Source organism: Eleutherodactylus coqui, chromosome 5 (assembly GCF_035609145.1).
Source record: "Eleutherodactylus coqui strain aEleCoq1 chromosome 5, aEleCoq1.hap1, whole genome shotgun sequence".
Taxonomy (NCBI): domain Eukaryota; kingdom Metazoa; phylum Chordata; class Amphibia; order Anura; family Eleutherodactylidae; genus Eleutherodactylus; species Eleutherodactylus coqui.
This window is the reverse complement of record NC_089841.1, coordinates 233,722,022-233,740,078: the sequence shown is the minus strand read 5'-3', so window position 1 is coordinate 233,740,078 and position 18,057 is coordinate 233,722,022. Positions and strand designations below refer to the sequence as shown.

Here is an 18,057-nt window from a genome sequence, read left to right as displayed (position 1 = left end):
ATTTTCATGTTGTCTTGCATTACTACCTGAGATTAAGATGGCTTTTTATTTCATTTACACAACATGCTGACCACGATGAAGGCACTTTTTTTTTCTTTTACTATGACACAAACAATAGTTAGGACAAAAAGAGCTGAGAACTTTTATATGCCTAGGGATTCAGCCCCTGAAAATCAATACCTTGTGGAGCCACCTTTTTGTCGTAATTACAGATGCAAAACACTTGGGGTAAGTCTCCATCAGATTAGCACATCTAGAGTCTTGGAGTAGTTTTGCCTGTAACAGGCAAAAATCCAACTCCTCCAAGTTAGAAGGTTTGTGTTGGTGTCCAGCAGTCTTTAAGTCCTGCCACAGATTCTCAATTCGATTGAGGTCTGGGCCTTGATTAGATTATTCAAAGACATTTCCATGCCTCTCCTTAAAGGGGTTGTCCCGCGCCGAAACGGGTTTTGTTTTTTTTCAATAGCCCCCCGTTCGGCGCGAGACAAACCCGATGCAGGCATAAAAAAAACAAACCGTCCAGTACTTACCCGAATCCCCGCGCTCCGGCGACTTCTGACTTACCTTGTGAAGATGGCCGCCGGGATCTTCACCCTCGGTGGACCGCAGGTCTTCTGTGCGGTCCATTGCCGATTCCAGCCTCCTGATTGGCTGGAATCGGCACACGTGACGGGGCGGAGCTACGAGGAGCCGCTCTCCGGCACGAGCGGCCCCATTCAGAAGGGAGAAGACCGGACTGCGCAAGCGCGTCTAATCGGGCGATTAGACGGCACCATGGAGACGGGGACGCTAGCAACGGAACAGGTAAGTGAATAACTTCTGTATGGCTCATAATTAATGCACAATGTATATTACAAAGTGCATTAATATGGCCATACAGAAGTGTATAACCCCACTTTGTTTCGCGGGACAACCCCTTTAAACTCTATCTGGCCCAGACCACTCCAACAACTCCAGATGACCACACAACTTATTGCTAAGACATCTTTGGTCTTTCAGTTTTGCTTACATTTCCAGCCTTTACAAGAACACAAAAAAAAACACCTAGACCCCAGACAAGACCCTAAATTTAATGGAGACTCAGAACAGACTCATAAATTTAGATCCTAATGCATAGTAAAATAAATAAATAAATCAGACCTCATTCTAGACACATACTCCCCTCTTTGCTCCTAGGCTTGCCTTCAGCTCCAGGCATCTTAACTCAGGATGGTGTCACAACTTAGTGTTGTGACTATTAGAATCGAAGAGTATCTTGGATTTGAAGGTAAGAGTCATCAACCATTATCTATTGCATAACGCCAATTTATAATGTCTGATTAAAAGTAGAAAACAAATTGCCCCTCTCTCCCCCGCCCAGAAATTAAGAAAACTGAACTATTCTGCCCTCCAAAGTTAACATAAGCCCTGTCGAACACAGACTGAAGTTTGCAACTTTGGCTCCCATTTGACTAATTAAAAAAAAAATGGTTTTGTGGAAGCTCGAATAGAACCATTCAGACAGAACCCCAAGATGGAAACGCTGAGCATACTCATACTAGCACATTGTGAACCAGGCCTAAGCTGAAATATGAGGCGCTGTTTGTTGGGGACTTCAAATTATATAGCCACCTTTGTTTTCCTGCCTGTATAATGGAAGAAACAAGGTGGTTACCGAGGCAGCAGAAATATTAGATGGCCAAGAAAAGAAAGTCACCGGTGACCAGTATTCTCTATGTCATAAGTAGGCACAAGGAAACAAAGTCTCCAGTATTAGGATCCCACTAAATAACTCTTGGTCTCAGCTTTCTACATTCCTTATGCAATGACATGGAGGTTGGAGATTGGGGTTCCTGGTTTAGTCTTCTGGTTTTATGTGGCGTTCGGAAACTCAAATTGTTATACGGACATTAACTTATTTAACATTCAACAAGATGAGAGCGATGAATGCTTGGAAACGCTCTTTTTTGATGAATCCACAAACTAGTATGTCCCTGACGTAAGGTTATGCTTCTCACAAGTTGCTTGACATCTCTTCTAAATTAAGCTATCAAATGATAATCAGAATTCTCCACCACCCAAGACCACCCGGTTAGCGGAGGATATAAAACATATGTTTTCCTAACGTAAGCAGTCTGTCCTGAGAACAGAATAGTATTACATCCTTGTTACAGCCCGAGCTGGCAGAGTCATCCGCTTTGTTCTCTTCCGTGATCCATCCCTCATAATATATAAGTAAGAGTGTAAATGTTTGACTCGGAGACCAATCATATATTATAATAAAAGGGCCATTGCCTAATTTTAGCGGGAAATGTTTATTTATGCTGTCAGGTTTCCTCTAAACCACATACGTACATTTTAAGTTCCGTCACTGAACTTCCAAGTTCCTCTGTTTTGATTAAAGATGCCACTACGGCCATCAGAACAGGAATTTTCTATGAGAATGGAAGAGTTGCTGTGGGTAATGGAGTGGAAGCATAAACTGTATGGGAAAAGGTTTTAGATTTCTGTTAGCGTTATGGGATTGTCTTTTAGACTGCTCAGAATCTTGGAAAATGCCCTTCAGATAGGTCCACGTGTTAACCCTTCCCAATCCAATTTGTATCCCGGTTTTCCTAGGGGGCTTACTCTTTTTCTGCCATTATACAACGGCGCTATATGCTGGCTAAAGCCAGTACTGCATGAGGTGACACGTTGGTTAGGCTCAGACAGCAGGGAGGCTGGCAATATACAGTAAGAGAACCCCGATGGAAGTCTTCCAGCATCAGAGCTGTACAGACTTAAATCGTAATGTCTCCAGATGTCACAGTGGATTGGAAAGGGTTAACCTGCATGCAATTAATTGGCAGAGCTTGAAATAGCAGCAAATAAAATTTCATTAAAAAAATTGCAATAGAAATGTTTACTTATGCTGTTTTTTTTTTCTTTTCAAATCACAACCGTTTTAGGGTCAAAATACCATTGAAAAGTGTACGAAGGAAGTCTTAAAGGGGTTGTGTTCATGTGCCCGATGAAGGCATGTGAATGTCAGAGTGGGGTCCTCTGCTTGCGGCCCTCCGCTATGTCCCAGAATGGAGTACCGCTCAGTAAGAGCGGTTCTTGCCTTATGGACCTTCTGCCATCTTGTAACACTACATTTCTCCTGCAGACCCACATTCTCAAAGGGCTTATGCATCTTGGTACAAGTACCGTTTTTGCTTTATAAGACGCACCGGCCTATAGGACGCACCCCCGTTTTAGAGCGGGAAAATAGGGGGAAAAAAATTTGAACTCACCCAGGGACAGCGCAGGGATAGTGCCAGGTGACGGAGAAGAGGGAGCAGCAGAGGTCCGAAAAACCGGCGTTCCATATCACAGCGGCGCGTCTATGAAGCAGGAGGAAGGAAGCCGTTTAGTGGAGGCGGGGAGCAGCACTAGTACCCGCCGACGCTAACGACCAGTCACAGGTATGTATGGGCAGCAGTGGGGAAGAGACTGGTCACACATTTGTTCGTGCGATCGAGAGTTTAACACACAATTGCGTGAACTAAATCACGTTCACGCATTAAATTTGCGATCGCGCTAAAAATGGCGATTGGAACGAATTTTTGGGCACATTCGCTCCATAAGACGCAGCAACTCCCCCCCCCCCCCCCGCTTTGGAGGCCGAAAAAGTGCGTCTTATAAAGCGAAAAATATGGTAATTTATTGGCGGCCCCTTTTGAAAGAAATTGTTGAACCTGAAGTGAGGAGACAATACTCTGGTTAGATAAGAAATTACAAGGTTATGCTGGACTTCTGTTTCTACAATTTAGAAGTCAGACAACGACCAATTTGTCTTTTAACCCTCTCCAGACCAATTTTCCTGCTTATCTAATGCAATCCTATGGCAGCACGCACGGATGGAAATTCTGTGGGAAATCCCGCCGTCGAATTTCTGCCCCAGTGTGCATTTGGCCTAAATGGGTGGGATTACATTGTAATTGGCTAGTTGGGAAATGCACTGTATTATTTAATGTTGCCATGTTGCTTGTACACATTAAGCTTGAAAAAATAACAGATAAGGGTCGAAATGTTGCTTTTCTTTTAACTTGTCATGGAAGAATAAAGCTACTTAGGAAAAAGGCATATATGGTGCAGTAAAATCTATTTGGGTGCGTGTATGAAGTCAGGATTCAGACTCCACCGTGACTTTGCATTGAATCTGCCTTGCTGTGGACAGTTTATAGACGTGTGCTGCTGGCATATTTATTTTTTATCTTTAATGTTTTTTATAAATTCTCTATTTATAAGTTTTCCATTTTTCCAAAAAAAGAAGTTATATGCCTGTTAAGTAATGCAAAGAAATTGACAACCTACAACCCAAACAGTGGTACAAAATTACCCAACAGGATTTCGACAAAGTACTAAACCTCGAAGCACATACAATAAACCCCTGGAGGTTGGCGCATTCAGGTACTACCTATGGTATCGCAAATGTGGACTGCAATTATGCTTGGTCCCGAATTTCCAACCCCTGTGAAGAGGGAAGAAGACCCTCATTAAAAGGTCAATCCCCTCCCCACCCCTCTGCCCATAGTTATCCCCACCCACCCCCTGCCGCCTCTCTATTCCTATATGGTCTTGCTAGAGATGGTGTGGTTATATACAGTGGTACCTTGGGATGCTAGTGCCTCAGCTTGCGAGTTTTTTGATTTGCGAACAGGCTCTCTCCCGAATTTTTATCTGATTTACGAGCAAAAATTCGGGGTACGAGCCTGCTTGCAAGTCCAAAAACTCAGAGGATGAGGCTCGGGGGGAATCTATACTCACCTACTGCTGGTATTTTATCCTCACAATGGTCTGCAGCGCCTGTCACTCCCTCCTCCACACGGACAGAGCATTGCTTTCTGGATGTGAGGCTTGAATTCTCCGCCTCCAGCAAGCTAATGCTCTGATTGGATAACTCAGCGCGGCGTCAGCCAATGAAAGCCGGCGCTGGGTTAACCAATCACAGCCATTCAATGACGTCTCAAGGCTCCACTATGTTGTGAACTTAACTGAATTACTTGAGCGCTGGTTCTTTCTATTTCTTTGGCTTATTTTACTCTTTAAATGACCATAATAACTCCAAGATCAATCTGGATCCTTGGGAATACTGGTGGCATCCTAGTGGATTTTGGTTTTACAGGGGCAATAGCCACATATGATATTCTATTTGAGCTCTTGGGTGTAACAGCAAACCCCACGTGAGCATTACCTGACCACTGGGTGAGTTTCCCTTCTACTATTTTTGACAAACTCCTTGATATATCAAACACAAGGCGCTGTCCCCATTTTGAATACATTTTGTGGAGACAATCTAGTTAAAAAAAAAAAACTTTCTAGGAAGCATTCTTAAGTGAAACATCTTGACGGTACCCCACTACACCAGGAGGCCGATACATTGAGAATTGTGATAAAAAAGTCAAGGACAATTAAAATCTAATATAGCAGTTTCAGGCTGGTCTACTGAACACCTTTTTGCAGGCGCCACACTGGATAACAAATAGGTGAGGTGACCACATCCAGTAGCTCTGAGGCATCAAAAACAGTTAAAGGTAAAAACAAAACGGTCCTTGGTGATCGTACTTCAACCTGTTCTACAGCTTGACATCCTACTCTGAATTTTTAATGTTTTTGGAGATTTTGCAAGTTTTCAAAGACTTGTCATTCCATCAAAGGCTGTAAAAATCATCTGGATGCATGAAAGGGATTAGATGCTTTCAGTGTATACATTAATCCGGATGAAAATTCAGTGTAATGTTTAACACTTGCCAGGGTGATTGTATCCAAGGCAAGGAAGACAGCAAGTGCTTAAATGCAAGATATTCTATAAATCATAATAGGATCAGATACAGGTCTGATACAATTAATGAAGAAAACCTAACCTGACACTTTCTCAAATAGTCAATGTCAACCAACATCAAATCCGGCAAATACTGTCACTATGATTGGATTTTACTGGCTCTACTAACAAAACCCAAAAGTCAGTCAGCACTTCCTGCAAATGAAGTAAAGGTGCATGTAAGCAATGTCTGCGGTAACACAGGACAGGCAAAACCACGGCTACAGCACTAGTGCAAACGCAGAATAAAATTGCTGCCTCCATATCTGTCATATACGCTACTCACCTATATGTCCCAAACCTTTTAATTACAGTATGTAGTTGAATCCCCCTTTCCATGAATACATAATATTATTTTATTTATATACCAGATGCATATTACATAGCACTTTACATCTGGAGCTTTGGTCTAAAAAGAGGCGGAGTCTGTAGGGTCCCACCTACATAAGGCCGCCTTGATGACTGATGGGCTCACATTTTGATGAATATGCAGTTAGTAAATATAAGTTATACAATATTAATTCAGATATTAAAGGGGTTGTCCAGCGCCGAAACAGGTTTTTTTTTTTTTCCAATAGCCCCCCCCCCCCGTTCGGCGCGAGACAAACCCGATGCAGGGGTAAAAAAAAAAAAACGTCCAGTACTTACCCGAATCCCCGCGCTCCCGCGACTTCTTACTTACCTTAGTAAGATGGCCGCCGGGATCTTCACCCACGATGCACCGTGGGCTCTGTGCGCTCCATTGCCGATTCCAGCCTCCTGATTGGCTGGAATCGGCACACGTGACGGGGTGGAGCTACAAGGAGCAGCTCTCCGGCATGAGCGGCCCCATTCGGAAGGGAGAAGACCGGACTGCGCAAGCGCGTCTAATCGGGAGATTAGACGCTGAAATTAGACGGCATGCCCGTGATAGCTCCGCTAACAAGGGAAGCCTAAGGCCGCATGCGCACTTGTGCTCGAGTTCCATCATCCCATCCGTTCTTAATTATCAAAAACAGAACTAGAACTCAACTCAGGAGGGAAGGGAGATTTCACCAAAAGTTGCTCTGGAAAGGTTTCCTCCTCTTCTGAGTGGGGTTGCAGTCACATTTTAGGCAGTAAAAAGTGCAGAGGAGTAAAGAACTACTGAGTGCAAGCGTGCATGCAGCGGATACATTTAGGCAGTGTTCCCCAACTCCGGCCCTCAGGGACCACCAACAGGTCATGTCAGGATTTCCTTAGTATTGCACAGGGGTTCTTACCATAGGATATCCTGAAAACATGACCTGTTGGGGTCCGTGAGGACTGGAGTTGGGGACCCCTGATTTAAGGGAATGTGACAGAGCTCAATACTGCACACGATCCATGAACAGGTGTGCCACAGTCTTTACTGAAAAGGCAGTCTTGGTCATTTAATCCCGTGTGACCACTTAAGCTTTAAGATTTCTAGTAGATTTTTAATTCTTTTAACAACTTTAGGATGGTGTCAAAGTTGTTGCATTGTATAGATCTGGGAAGGACATGGCCACAAGACGTTAACTCCCTTATGGCTCTTTTTTCCTCACACTTTTTTGTTTCTCCTCCCAACTTTCAAACAAATCATAACGTCCTGTGGCGTCGCTGTCCGACGGTTTGTTTATTGTGGGACAAGTTGTATTTTACAATGTACTATTTAATGTACTGAAAATCTTCTAAAAATTGGAGTGTAGTAAAATGTAAAAAAACAGCAATTTTGCCCAATTTTTTTTTTTTTTGGGGGGGGGGGGGGGGGGGTTACTGCATACACACTGCAGCAAAAATGACACAATTTTATTCTATGGGTCAGTATGATACAATAAAAAAAAGCCAAAACCTTCCACTTTTTTGTTTAGTTCACTAAGAGGATTTGAATTTGTGACTATTTGATTGCTAATGCAGTATAATGCAGTACCAAAGTATTTTGTATTCCACTGTATTCTGACACGCAGTCTATTAAGATGTGCCACAGGCATGCCTTAATAGGCATTCATTTATAGCAGGCCTTGGGGCCTTCGGGAAAACCCTGGTCTGCCAAGACAACCGAACAGAAAATTTACCTGTAAGTATATCGGTCTCCCATAAAAACACACATTTTTTTCAGCCAGTCTGCTCCAATGTGGTACTCCGGAGGTCAGAACAGTGACTTTTAGATGCCAACTTGAGTTCCATGTCTTCAGACGGTAAGACATAGCTTTGCTTGCATTTATTTTGTCATTCGTAAAGTAATTTCATACAAGAACAAATGTATTGTTTTTCTTTTGTTAAAGAAACAAATTTTTTGTTGTTTTGGTAGGGGGGAAAAAAAAAACCACCACCGCAGCCAGATGTAAGCTGCAACGGTGGTGGGCTGTAGCATGGACTGTTTCCTGGCACTTCTGCAAAGACTTCTCAGTACGATACAGAAACGGTGAAAAATGTTTAAATTGACAAAAAATGTCACCCAGAAGAGATAACAAAAAAAATTCCATCACCAGTTGAAAAATCCTGTTTTTTTAATGCACATTTTGGGTATAAGTAAAATTTGCCACAAAAAAAGTGGAGGAAGCCTTAATCTGTCAAAACGGATAACTTTATGCCGACAGCGAAGGCCGAAATAGTAGTGTTTGCATGTAGAACAGGGGAAGGTGTGCAGATCCTGCAATAGTGGCTGACCGCCTCAGTTTCTAAACTGTACAAGTACAATCACTGCTCGTTGTAGAAAGTTGCTGCCTCAAATTTATGGAACAGTCTTTATTGTCCTTTTCCATATAAGTACTTGGCAGAACCTGTTAAAATGGATTATGTAAAAAGGAAAATTGACAAATCCTAGTCTACTGCACATCCGTAACCCCGATCACCTCCAATGGAAACAAAGCCTCTAAATTAGTTGTCATATTCCTGTAAAGCCTGTAGTATGTAGGTTTACATTAGATTACGTTGGGGATTCTGTGGCTAATTAATCAGCCAAGACCTGGGTGGGTGCAGGACAGAAATTCCACTTTGTTGTTCGTTTCTGTGTCCATTCTGGTCCTTGGAGAGGTCCATTGGAGACCAAGTATCGGTCTATGTGGCACTCCTGCTGCTACCTGGGAGAACCACGAGTCTGAGGGTGGATGGTGCTTGGAGGGGCACCCTTGAAGGGTATGAGGTGATGGACTTCAAGTTATGCTAAGGATTTAGGCCTATTTGATAGTTAGGTGCAAAGTCTATGTTATGTCGTGGTCAGAGGGTGCGGGTCTTGTTTGTCTTGTATACCACCGACGATCAGCAACAATAGCAGTCTTCACACTGTTATTCTTCTGCAATAAAAGGATTGATTTACCCAGATTTTACATGAACTTCTGCCTTGGACATGCTTTTCTAGAATGCTGCCATCCATCTGGTGGAGGAAAGATGGCTGTCCGCCGAGCCAACAACTCCCAAGTTGTCACAAGCTAGATGAAAAAAAAAAATCTCTCAATAATATGATGCTGTAAGGAAGTATTGTATGGTGCTACACCTGCCTGTACACTCCTTTATGTATGGCTGAGCTGAAATAGCGGACACAGCATAAGTTCCGCCCCCTCTGATTGCAAATACTGGTGAAGGGGGAAGACGGGGCGGGAGCTCAGTGCACTGCTCCCAGCCTGGCCCGCCTCCTCCCCCTGCAGAAAGGGGCACTGTATATCGTCCGGGCGTGTGAATAAGCCCTATAGACAAGATTTGTATGGTGTCCTCCAAATTTCATTACTCTCCTTTAGAATTATTGGATTCCTGGGTTAGGCCCCTTTTTTTTGTTTCCATTTAACATAAATGCTGGGAAAAGCCCCCAAAACTTATACCTTAAATGAAGTGTGTGATGGATGACTAGCAGTGTTATCCATTACATATTGGCTAAAATGTCATCCATTTATTGGTTACTCCAGTGGCAATCATCACCCAAAGGCCATCATGTAAAGGAAAGGATCTGGACTTTTTTTTCCTCTGTACTCTGCTGATGCATACTGGCCAGAAGGAGAACAAAAGGACAGACTCTTGGCTTCCGTCTGATGTACATGCTAAAAGTGTCCATAGGACTAAATCAAAAGGTTTTCTGTGCCAATATACTAGATGCAAACAGAAAATAAGGTGCACAGGCCTATAATGAACAGTACCTACTATACAAAATGTAACTGCAACATTGCTACAGAAATAAATGGAGACTAAAGGCTGATTTACACGCAACGATTATCGCTTAAAATTCGTCCAAACGGCAGCTTTTGAGCGATAGCCATTGCGTGTAAATGTGTGCCCATCGTGCACTCTTTGTCCATCATTGACTTCCAGACGGCATGCTGTGTTCCCCATGGGCAGCACTGATAGCATTATATGCAGCTAGCAGCAGAACAAAGCAGATGTGTTTAGAGAACAGACCACCTGCTGGTCTCTAAATACATGCAAATGAAGCTAGTTAGCTACTAATGGACTGATTAGTCTATTAGTAGTGAATACAAAATGATCACTCAAAACTGTCAGTTTCTGACGAATTTTGAGCGATCATCTTTGCATGTAAATGGGGCTTAAAGGACCTTTTACATGACAATTATTGTGCAAACAGCTCATTAGATTAAGCAGTTATCATGATAATTTTGCAGTGTAAATGCATGCAGTAATAGAACGTTCAGCCATAAATCACTGATCGGACCTTAAAATCATCGTGGGCCTGCTGCTGAATCCACCTGTTCATCTAAGGACGCTTGCCTGTTTGCTGTAAACGGAGGCAGGCGGTCGAAACTATCTCTACCCTGCTCCACCTCCATTCACTGGGCGATGATTGCCGCTATGTGAAAGTACATGAGCTATCATCGTTGGGATGATTGACGTCACACTCCGCCGCTCATCAGTCGTCCCACGTAAAGGCTGCTTAGGATTGCTTGGTCACAGGAATCTATCATTCCTCTCGGCACCCTCATTATTCAGCCGATTCAACATATCCAACCATATTCTTTACCTTTCCTGACCAAACGTTCTCCTTTGTATAATACGAACACCTCCTGGCTTCTGATATGTGCGCCTTACCTTTTAGATTGTGGAAACAAAACAATCTGTCATTTGCCAATCAACTAGGCTTCAAAAAAAAAAAAGATCCTTTTATTCTTTCTCCAAATCTCCCAAGATGAATACTTGGAGTTACCACTTTGTTTCATTGTGCCCTTTGAAAGTTCAAAGCCGATGTATGACTAATAGATGCCACATTCACCGTGATGCTGTAAATAGCAGCGGTGCTCATGACTTCCTTCTGCTTGAGACATAACAGAAAACACGGATCATTGTGCTGCTGCTTTTATAGGAAACAAGAGGGGAGCATGATCCCATAAATTACTTCACTGATGAAAAAGTTACAAAAAAGTGATTTATGGGCCAAACGACAGATATGCATCGGTTTAATGGAACGTACCATGTAGATTGTGCATCAATTGGTTAAGACCGCTTCAAGACTTCTATACACTTTAACATATCGCAACAAAGTAACAGCAAAACAAAAACAACACACATGCGTCTTTTTGAAGTTTTAAGCTTTCGTTGATATAAATTGCACATTGAGAAGTGGACTATACAACAAATTGTTTCAAGTATGCTTCATGCCAATCATCCTATAGAGTCATAACATTACTGGAAAGTACACTTGTTCATTGGGGAGTAACTTAAATGCTCCCATGTTAAAAAACATACAAGAAAAAAAAAAAAAGGAAATACAAAAATAATAACTCTTTGGGCTGAAACAAACATAAAAAAATAATCTTATTGGAATCGGAATACAATAAGACGTCGGTCATACATGGATCAAATAAGAAGGAAACAGAAGAGAATGTGGCACATACCTATCGGACCCAAGAGGAATGAGAAGTCTGCAGCACAGAAAAGAGTAGACATAGGATTGTAGGCAAGGTATCCAGACTGACTACTGTGAGAATATACTGCATCTGCTTAGAATACTGTATACACTTAGTCACACTAGGATCGTTTACCAATAGTGCAGTCATCGCTCAATACACGGACGTATCAAAAAGTCTGTGGGGGCTGTTCATGGACATAGATGGATACAGTGTTATAAACAGCAAATGTAGGGGTTTGAAGACTTGGACTGGTTGCTTTCAGTATCACCACTGGCAGTATAGATTATATACAAGCCGCAGAATGCATTTAACCCTTTCCAATCCATTTTGTAGGGGGTGCTTACTCTTTTTCTGCCATTACACAACGGCGCTTTCTGCTGGCTAAAGCCAGTACTGCATGAGGTGACACGTTGGATAGGCTCCGACAGCAGAGAGGCTGGTAATATACAGTAAGAGAACCCCGACGGATGTCTTCCAACATCGGAGCTGTACAGCCTTAAATCATAATGTCTTAAGAGGTAAGACGGTGGATTGGAAAGGGTTAAGAGTGGAGTATTTGTTCTTGCAACTGGACGGACAATCATGAAATAACGAGATGCAAATCTTTGGCAGGAAGACCTACACATCTTCAGTGTAACTGCAAGTCGGGAACGTTCCTGTAATTTATATTACAGCGGTCCGTTTAGTAAAGAGTGAGCCGACTGTAGTCTACGCTCTAGAAAACCCTGAAATACAGCTGACACGGCGCTATAAAACAGTACAAATCTACCCACGATTAACAGTCCTCTTCCGTCATGGAATGGGAAAATGGAAGATTTTGGTTCAAAAATTGAGGAACTATGTGAAGCCAAACTACAATCTGCTATGATGCAATTAAGAGAGCAGTAAAGTGCGTCTGGGGATGGTAAGTCATTGACTCGAATGTTCTTCAAGTTTTAGCCCATGCACAATAATAATAATGAAGTTCCACAGTCAACATTCCAAAACATATTCTGTATTGTTAAGCAGAGTTTGTGAAGGTTTATGGATTTGTTGGTATGGGATGTTGCAAAATTTCATCACAACCTGTGCAACAGGTTTCATAAATACCCCCTCGGATTACTTACTGTATATCCCTACAGTACAAGTCAGTTTTTTTTAAGCTGAATCCCAAGCCAGTGCGTTTCCATTAAATTAACCCTTTCCAATCCACTGTCATGTCTTCCTACATTCTGATTGAAGCTTGTACTGCTCCAATGTCAAAAGATGTCCGACAGGGTATTCTTACCGTCTATTGCCAGCCACTCTGCTGTCGGAGCCTCTCTGGTGCACACATACAGATGGCACTGTTATATAACAGCAAAAAGAGAATGCCTTTTAGGTAACCCTGAATCCAAAAGTGGATTGGAAAGGGTTAAAGAAAAGTATATTTAGGAAAAAAAAAAAAAAGTCAGTCAATTAATTAATGTGGGGGCTAAAAGGAAATTAAAAAAAATACCATTATGTATTTCCTTAATATAAGACATCATAGATATGTAAACAGTACAATGGGTATCCTTACATCACTCCAAAAATTGATCCCAAAAACAAATTACTGTAGATTTTGTATGGAAAGAGAATTTAATTTCCGAGTAGAAAAAAAGTTGACATTAGTGACCATAAACAAATACGTGAACATAAAAAAAAAACCTAAATATCAAATGCCATTTTGTCCATGGTAGCAATAATTAAAGGTAACTGTCGGCAAAAGACAGTGAAGATGTGTAATAAATAGTCCCAAATGAAAAAAAAAATTACTACATCAATAGTTAACAATGTGGCAGGACTAGGTCCTTTTCAACAAGGAATCTGTAGACTGCCTCCACTTTTTGAAAAGCGGTGTAATAGTGCAGAATATATATATTTTATATATATTCTCAAGTAGAAAGAACATTATTTAATATCAGAGAGAGAGAAAACATTGAGAAGGACACAAGTACATTGAATTGAAGAGACAAACATTGCAAGACTCAAATCAGCCCAAAAACAGATTGTTGTATCGGGTCATTCGACTAGTTCACCCAGTAAGGCTACAAATCACAACGCGTTTTGGGAGCATTTGTGGAAGATTCTTACAACTATGGTATGGAATCAAGCAGGGATGATGGCTGAACTTAATCTTGGGTCCACCTCTGGGTGTTTTTGGGACAAGCCTTTCTTAAGCCGGTAGATCTAGAAACCAAGTATTTGCTATGTGAGCGGAGAAATGTTCTGCTGATTAGTCGTTAAAGTCTCTGACGGCAGTCTTGCTCAAAAAATGGAGCTTTGTATTTTAGGCCGCTGTAAAAGGACCTACTAATATCTGGTAGTGTCATTCCCACACGGATGTTTGGAACCTAGATATGCGGTAATAAATAGATCAGTCACATAGTAAGGCAGTGTGTGTGCTCGGATGGGTGTCACATGGCAACACGTCATACTGAACACCTCAGTTCATGAAAGAAGTAATGTTGTGCATGTCTTTAGTTTTCAAGGCTTTCCAGGTTTAATCTCCAAAAATGTATATTTAACATGAAGGATGATCCTTCTTTAATTGTGGTTCATAGTTTCCTATTCTGGGCATAAGAAACAACAAGAATAGTGAAAAAACATCCCAAGGAGTATTTTTTTCCGTGTTGCTCTCTCTCGAGGGTCCAGACCTCGATGATTTATCCTGAACCATTCTGATCGGTTCAGTTGTTGCATTGACTCCAGTCTCTTAATTGTCCGTGTAAGCAGGTCCAGATCACACCCTCAGGAGGCCCCGGAAGTTTCTAGGTAACTCTGTAGTTTACGGACTGTGGTTTTGTCAAGGGAACAAAGGTCAAAGTCAAATGTTGTGTTTGTGATGTGGAAGTGCCCAGTTTCTTCTATAAGGTTCACTATCTGTAAAATGGAATTGGAGAAAACAAGATTAGTTACATAACAATAGATTATACGGCTCGGCCAACAATGAATCGTAAATGCACAGTTATCCATATAATAGTCCGTTACAATCAGCAGCCGCAAAGGTCCTCATTATAACCCAACAGTCACACAAAAACTGGGAAAATCCTCCAGAAAAGGTAACCTTGTAAAAATAATTCATGCATTCAGTCATCTTAAATCAATTTTTAACCCCTTTTCCCGCAAATAAGACCTACCTTGAAAATAAGACCTGCCTTGATTTTTCGGGGAGACTTGAAATATAAGCCCTACCCCAAAAATAAGCTCTAGCTGTATTACATAAAAATAAAAAATGAATACTTACCTGGCAGGCTCGGTCCAGGTCCTCCTGCTGCTGTCTTGAGTCACGTGGCGAGTCCTGTCGTCCTTGTTTGCCCACAGAAGATCACCTCCAGGAAGCAATGGCTGATTGGTTCTCAAGTGCTGCTCAGCCAATCAATTCAGTGCTCAATTAACCAATGCGATGGCTCCGGAGAGCAGCGGGAGGGACCTGGACCGAGCCTGATAAGTATAATAAGACATCCCCCCAAAAATAAGACCTAGCGCTTTTTTGGGCCAAATTCAATACAGGGTCTTATTTTCAGGGAAACACAGTAACTAACTTGATCCTTTAAAAACTAGCCAATTGTTTCTAATTTTCTGTTTCAGCAGTCATACCTTTTTTAGTTTTTCATCAATGTAGCTGTAGGATACCTTGTATTTTGTTGAATGAGTTCTAGATTTTATAGGGACCAATTTTGGGTGCATAGAATATATTGAATAACCTTTTCATTAATTTTTTGCTGAAGCAATAAAAAAAACGAACACCTTTATTGGGATTATGGCACTGACCGTGTGGTATAAATATGTTAACTTTATTCTATGGGTCACTATGATAGCACCACATTTGTATGGGCTTTATTACGTTTTACTATTATTACACAATTAGTACTTTTTTTTTTTATGAAACTTTTTTTCAAAACATTTTACTTTATTAAAACAAAACAATTTAAAAAAAATCCATTTTCTCTCAAAGACCGTGGAGGACAAGGTACATGGCAGTACAGGTTCATTATAAAATATAATATATACAGAAATAGTGGCATGTTAGACAATGTAATAGATCACACTTTACTTCTGTCACCACATTCCAAAACCAGAGCATTTTTACATTTTCTGTCAACAAAGCTGTGGCTTAATTTTTGCTAGAGTTTTTTTTTTTTTTTTTTATTTGTACCCTTTTGAAGTCCATACTGCTTTTTGAGGGAGAGCAACATAAAAACCAGAAAATGGCTATTTTGGCATTTTATTTTCATTTTTTTTGCTGATTAAATAATGTAATTTTATAGTATGGGTAGTTATGAATGTGGAGGTTTTTTTAACATATAAAAATCAGTGATCAATAGCTGTCTGTCTATGACTGTACATACCGGATAGCTGTCAGTCACTGATAGCTCTGCCCATTGGAATGTTCAGCGCAGAGGTTTAACCCCTTCCCGCTCCAGGACGTAAATGTACGTCCTGGAGCGTCGGGGTATGTATACAGAGAGGTCGCGGGGCGACATCTCTGCATACAGCGCGGGCGCCAGCTGTTTACTACATCTGACACCCGCGGGCAATAGCTGGGATCGGCCGATCACGGCTATTAACCCCTTAAACGCCGCTGTCAATTCTGAACAGCCTTCGGGGGGTCCCATATGGCCCCCCCCACGGTGAGATCGGGGGAGCCGTGCAGGTGTCATGGCTGCCAGGGGCCTCCTCGTGGGGTGGCTTGATAGGCTGCCTGTCAGAATGCAGTATGACGTAATGCTATAGCATTATGTCATACTGCAGGAGCGATCAAAGTATCGCATATTGTAGTCCCCCAGGGGGACTTAAAAGTAAAGTTAAAAAAAAGCTCAATAAAGTTTTTTTAATTGTAAAAAAAAAAAAGTTATAAAAGTTTAAATCACCCCCCTTTTGCCATATCTGTAATAAAAAGGTCTAAATAATAAAATAAAAATACATATTTGGTATCGCCGCGTCTGTAAAAGTCCAATCTATCAAAGTAGCACATTATTTACCCCGCACGGTGAACGCCGTCCCCCCCAAAAAAATAAAGAATGCCAGAAATGCACTTTTTCAGTCCCCCTGTCTCCCAGAAAAAACGCAATAAAAAGCGATCAAAAAGTCGTATGTATTCTGAATTAGTAGTAACGGAAACTTCAGGACGTCCCGCAAAAAATGAGCCCTCGCTCAACTACGTCGATGGAAAAATAAATAAGTTATTGTGCGCACAAGATGACCGCAGAAAATAATTGAAAAAAATGTAATGTTTGTGCGCCGTAGAAACAAGACGCACTGAAAGATGGCGGAATGTCGTTTTTTTTCCATTCCTCTCCACTTAGAATTTTTTTAAAGTTTTTCAGTACATTATATGGTACATTAAATAGCACCATTGAAGAATACAACTCGTCCTGCAAAAAACAAGCCCTCATACAGCAATGTCGATGGATAAAGGAGTTATGATTTTTTTTTAGGGGGGGGGGGGGGAGGGGAAAAAAAAGGGCAGCGTCATGAAAGGGTTAAATGAATAAAATAGAAGTTATACTGAATCTTTACCCATAAAACTAAAATCAGTCTGCTCAGCTCCTCCTGCTCCATAACCTCCTGTCTGCAGTTTGGACAGCATGTTCAAGGTGATAGACTCCTTTTAACTCCTTAACGACACAGGACATAAATTTACGCCCTGTGCATTCGGGGGTTTGTATGGAGGTGGAACAGAAGCCGATCCAGCTCCATTAAATGCAACTGCCGGCTGTTTCTTACAACAGACAGCCGTCGCAATTAGCTTGAATGCTGATCACGACTGCTAACCCTTTAAATGCTGCTGTCCGTTCCGACAGTGGAATTTAAATCCCTCAACGGAGGTTTGGGGGTTCTAAATGGCCCCTCTGCCTTGTGATCGCAAGTTGCCATGGCAGCCTGGGTAGAATAGAAAAACAAAACCTTTGGTATTGCTGCATCCATTACAGTCCGCTCAATATAGCACATGCTTTGCCAGTATAGAACATGGCACACTAAATAGTACCATTAAAAAAAAATGTAACTCATCCCGCAAAAAAAAACAAGCTCTGAGAAAGCCATGCTGATGTATATATAAAGTTATGATTTCTTTTAAAGTGGGGCGGAAAATTTGAAAAAAAAAAAGGACCAGTCCTTAAGGGGTTAACATCTCAAGGTATATTAAAAGTCATACATCTTAAAATTCTTAACCAGCACTGCAACGATAAATGTAACCTGTCATGACTTGAAACTTTAATAAAACAGCAACTGTTTACCACAGGTAAACAGCTCTAGGTCCAGGGTGTTTAAACTAAAGTCCCATTTACATGCAAGGATAATAGTTCAAAAGATTTGTTTTGCATAAACTGCTAATAGACACTAATGTCCATTAGTAGCTTATCACATTTAATTTGCATGTAAATGAGCCTCATGGAG

General features: G+C 41.5%; 1 protein-coding gene across 5 annotated transcripts in view; it reads right to left on the bottom strand.

Annotated features, from left to right (window-relative positions):
- Positions 1–11,186: 11,186 nt before the first annotated feature.
- The window catches only part of MLLT3 (MLLT3 super elongation complex subunit), a 234,083-nt gene continuing 227,212 nt past the window's right edge, over positions 11,187–18,057 (bottom strand). For all 5 annotated transcript variants that reach the window (XM_066604337.1, XM_066604336.1, XM_066604333.1 and 2 more), the window contains one exon: positions 11,187–14,538. In XM_066604337.1, the coding sequence (XP_066460434.1) occupies positions 14,407–14,538 (132 nt within the window). In that variant the 3' untranslated portion in view covers positions 11,187–14,406. The remainder of the gene's footprint in view (positions 14,539–18,057) is intronic.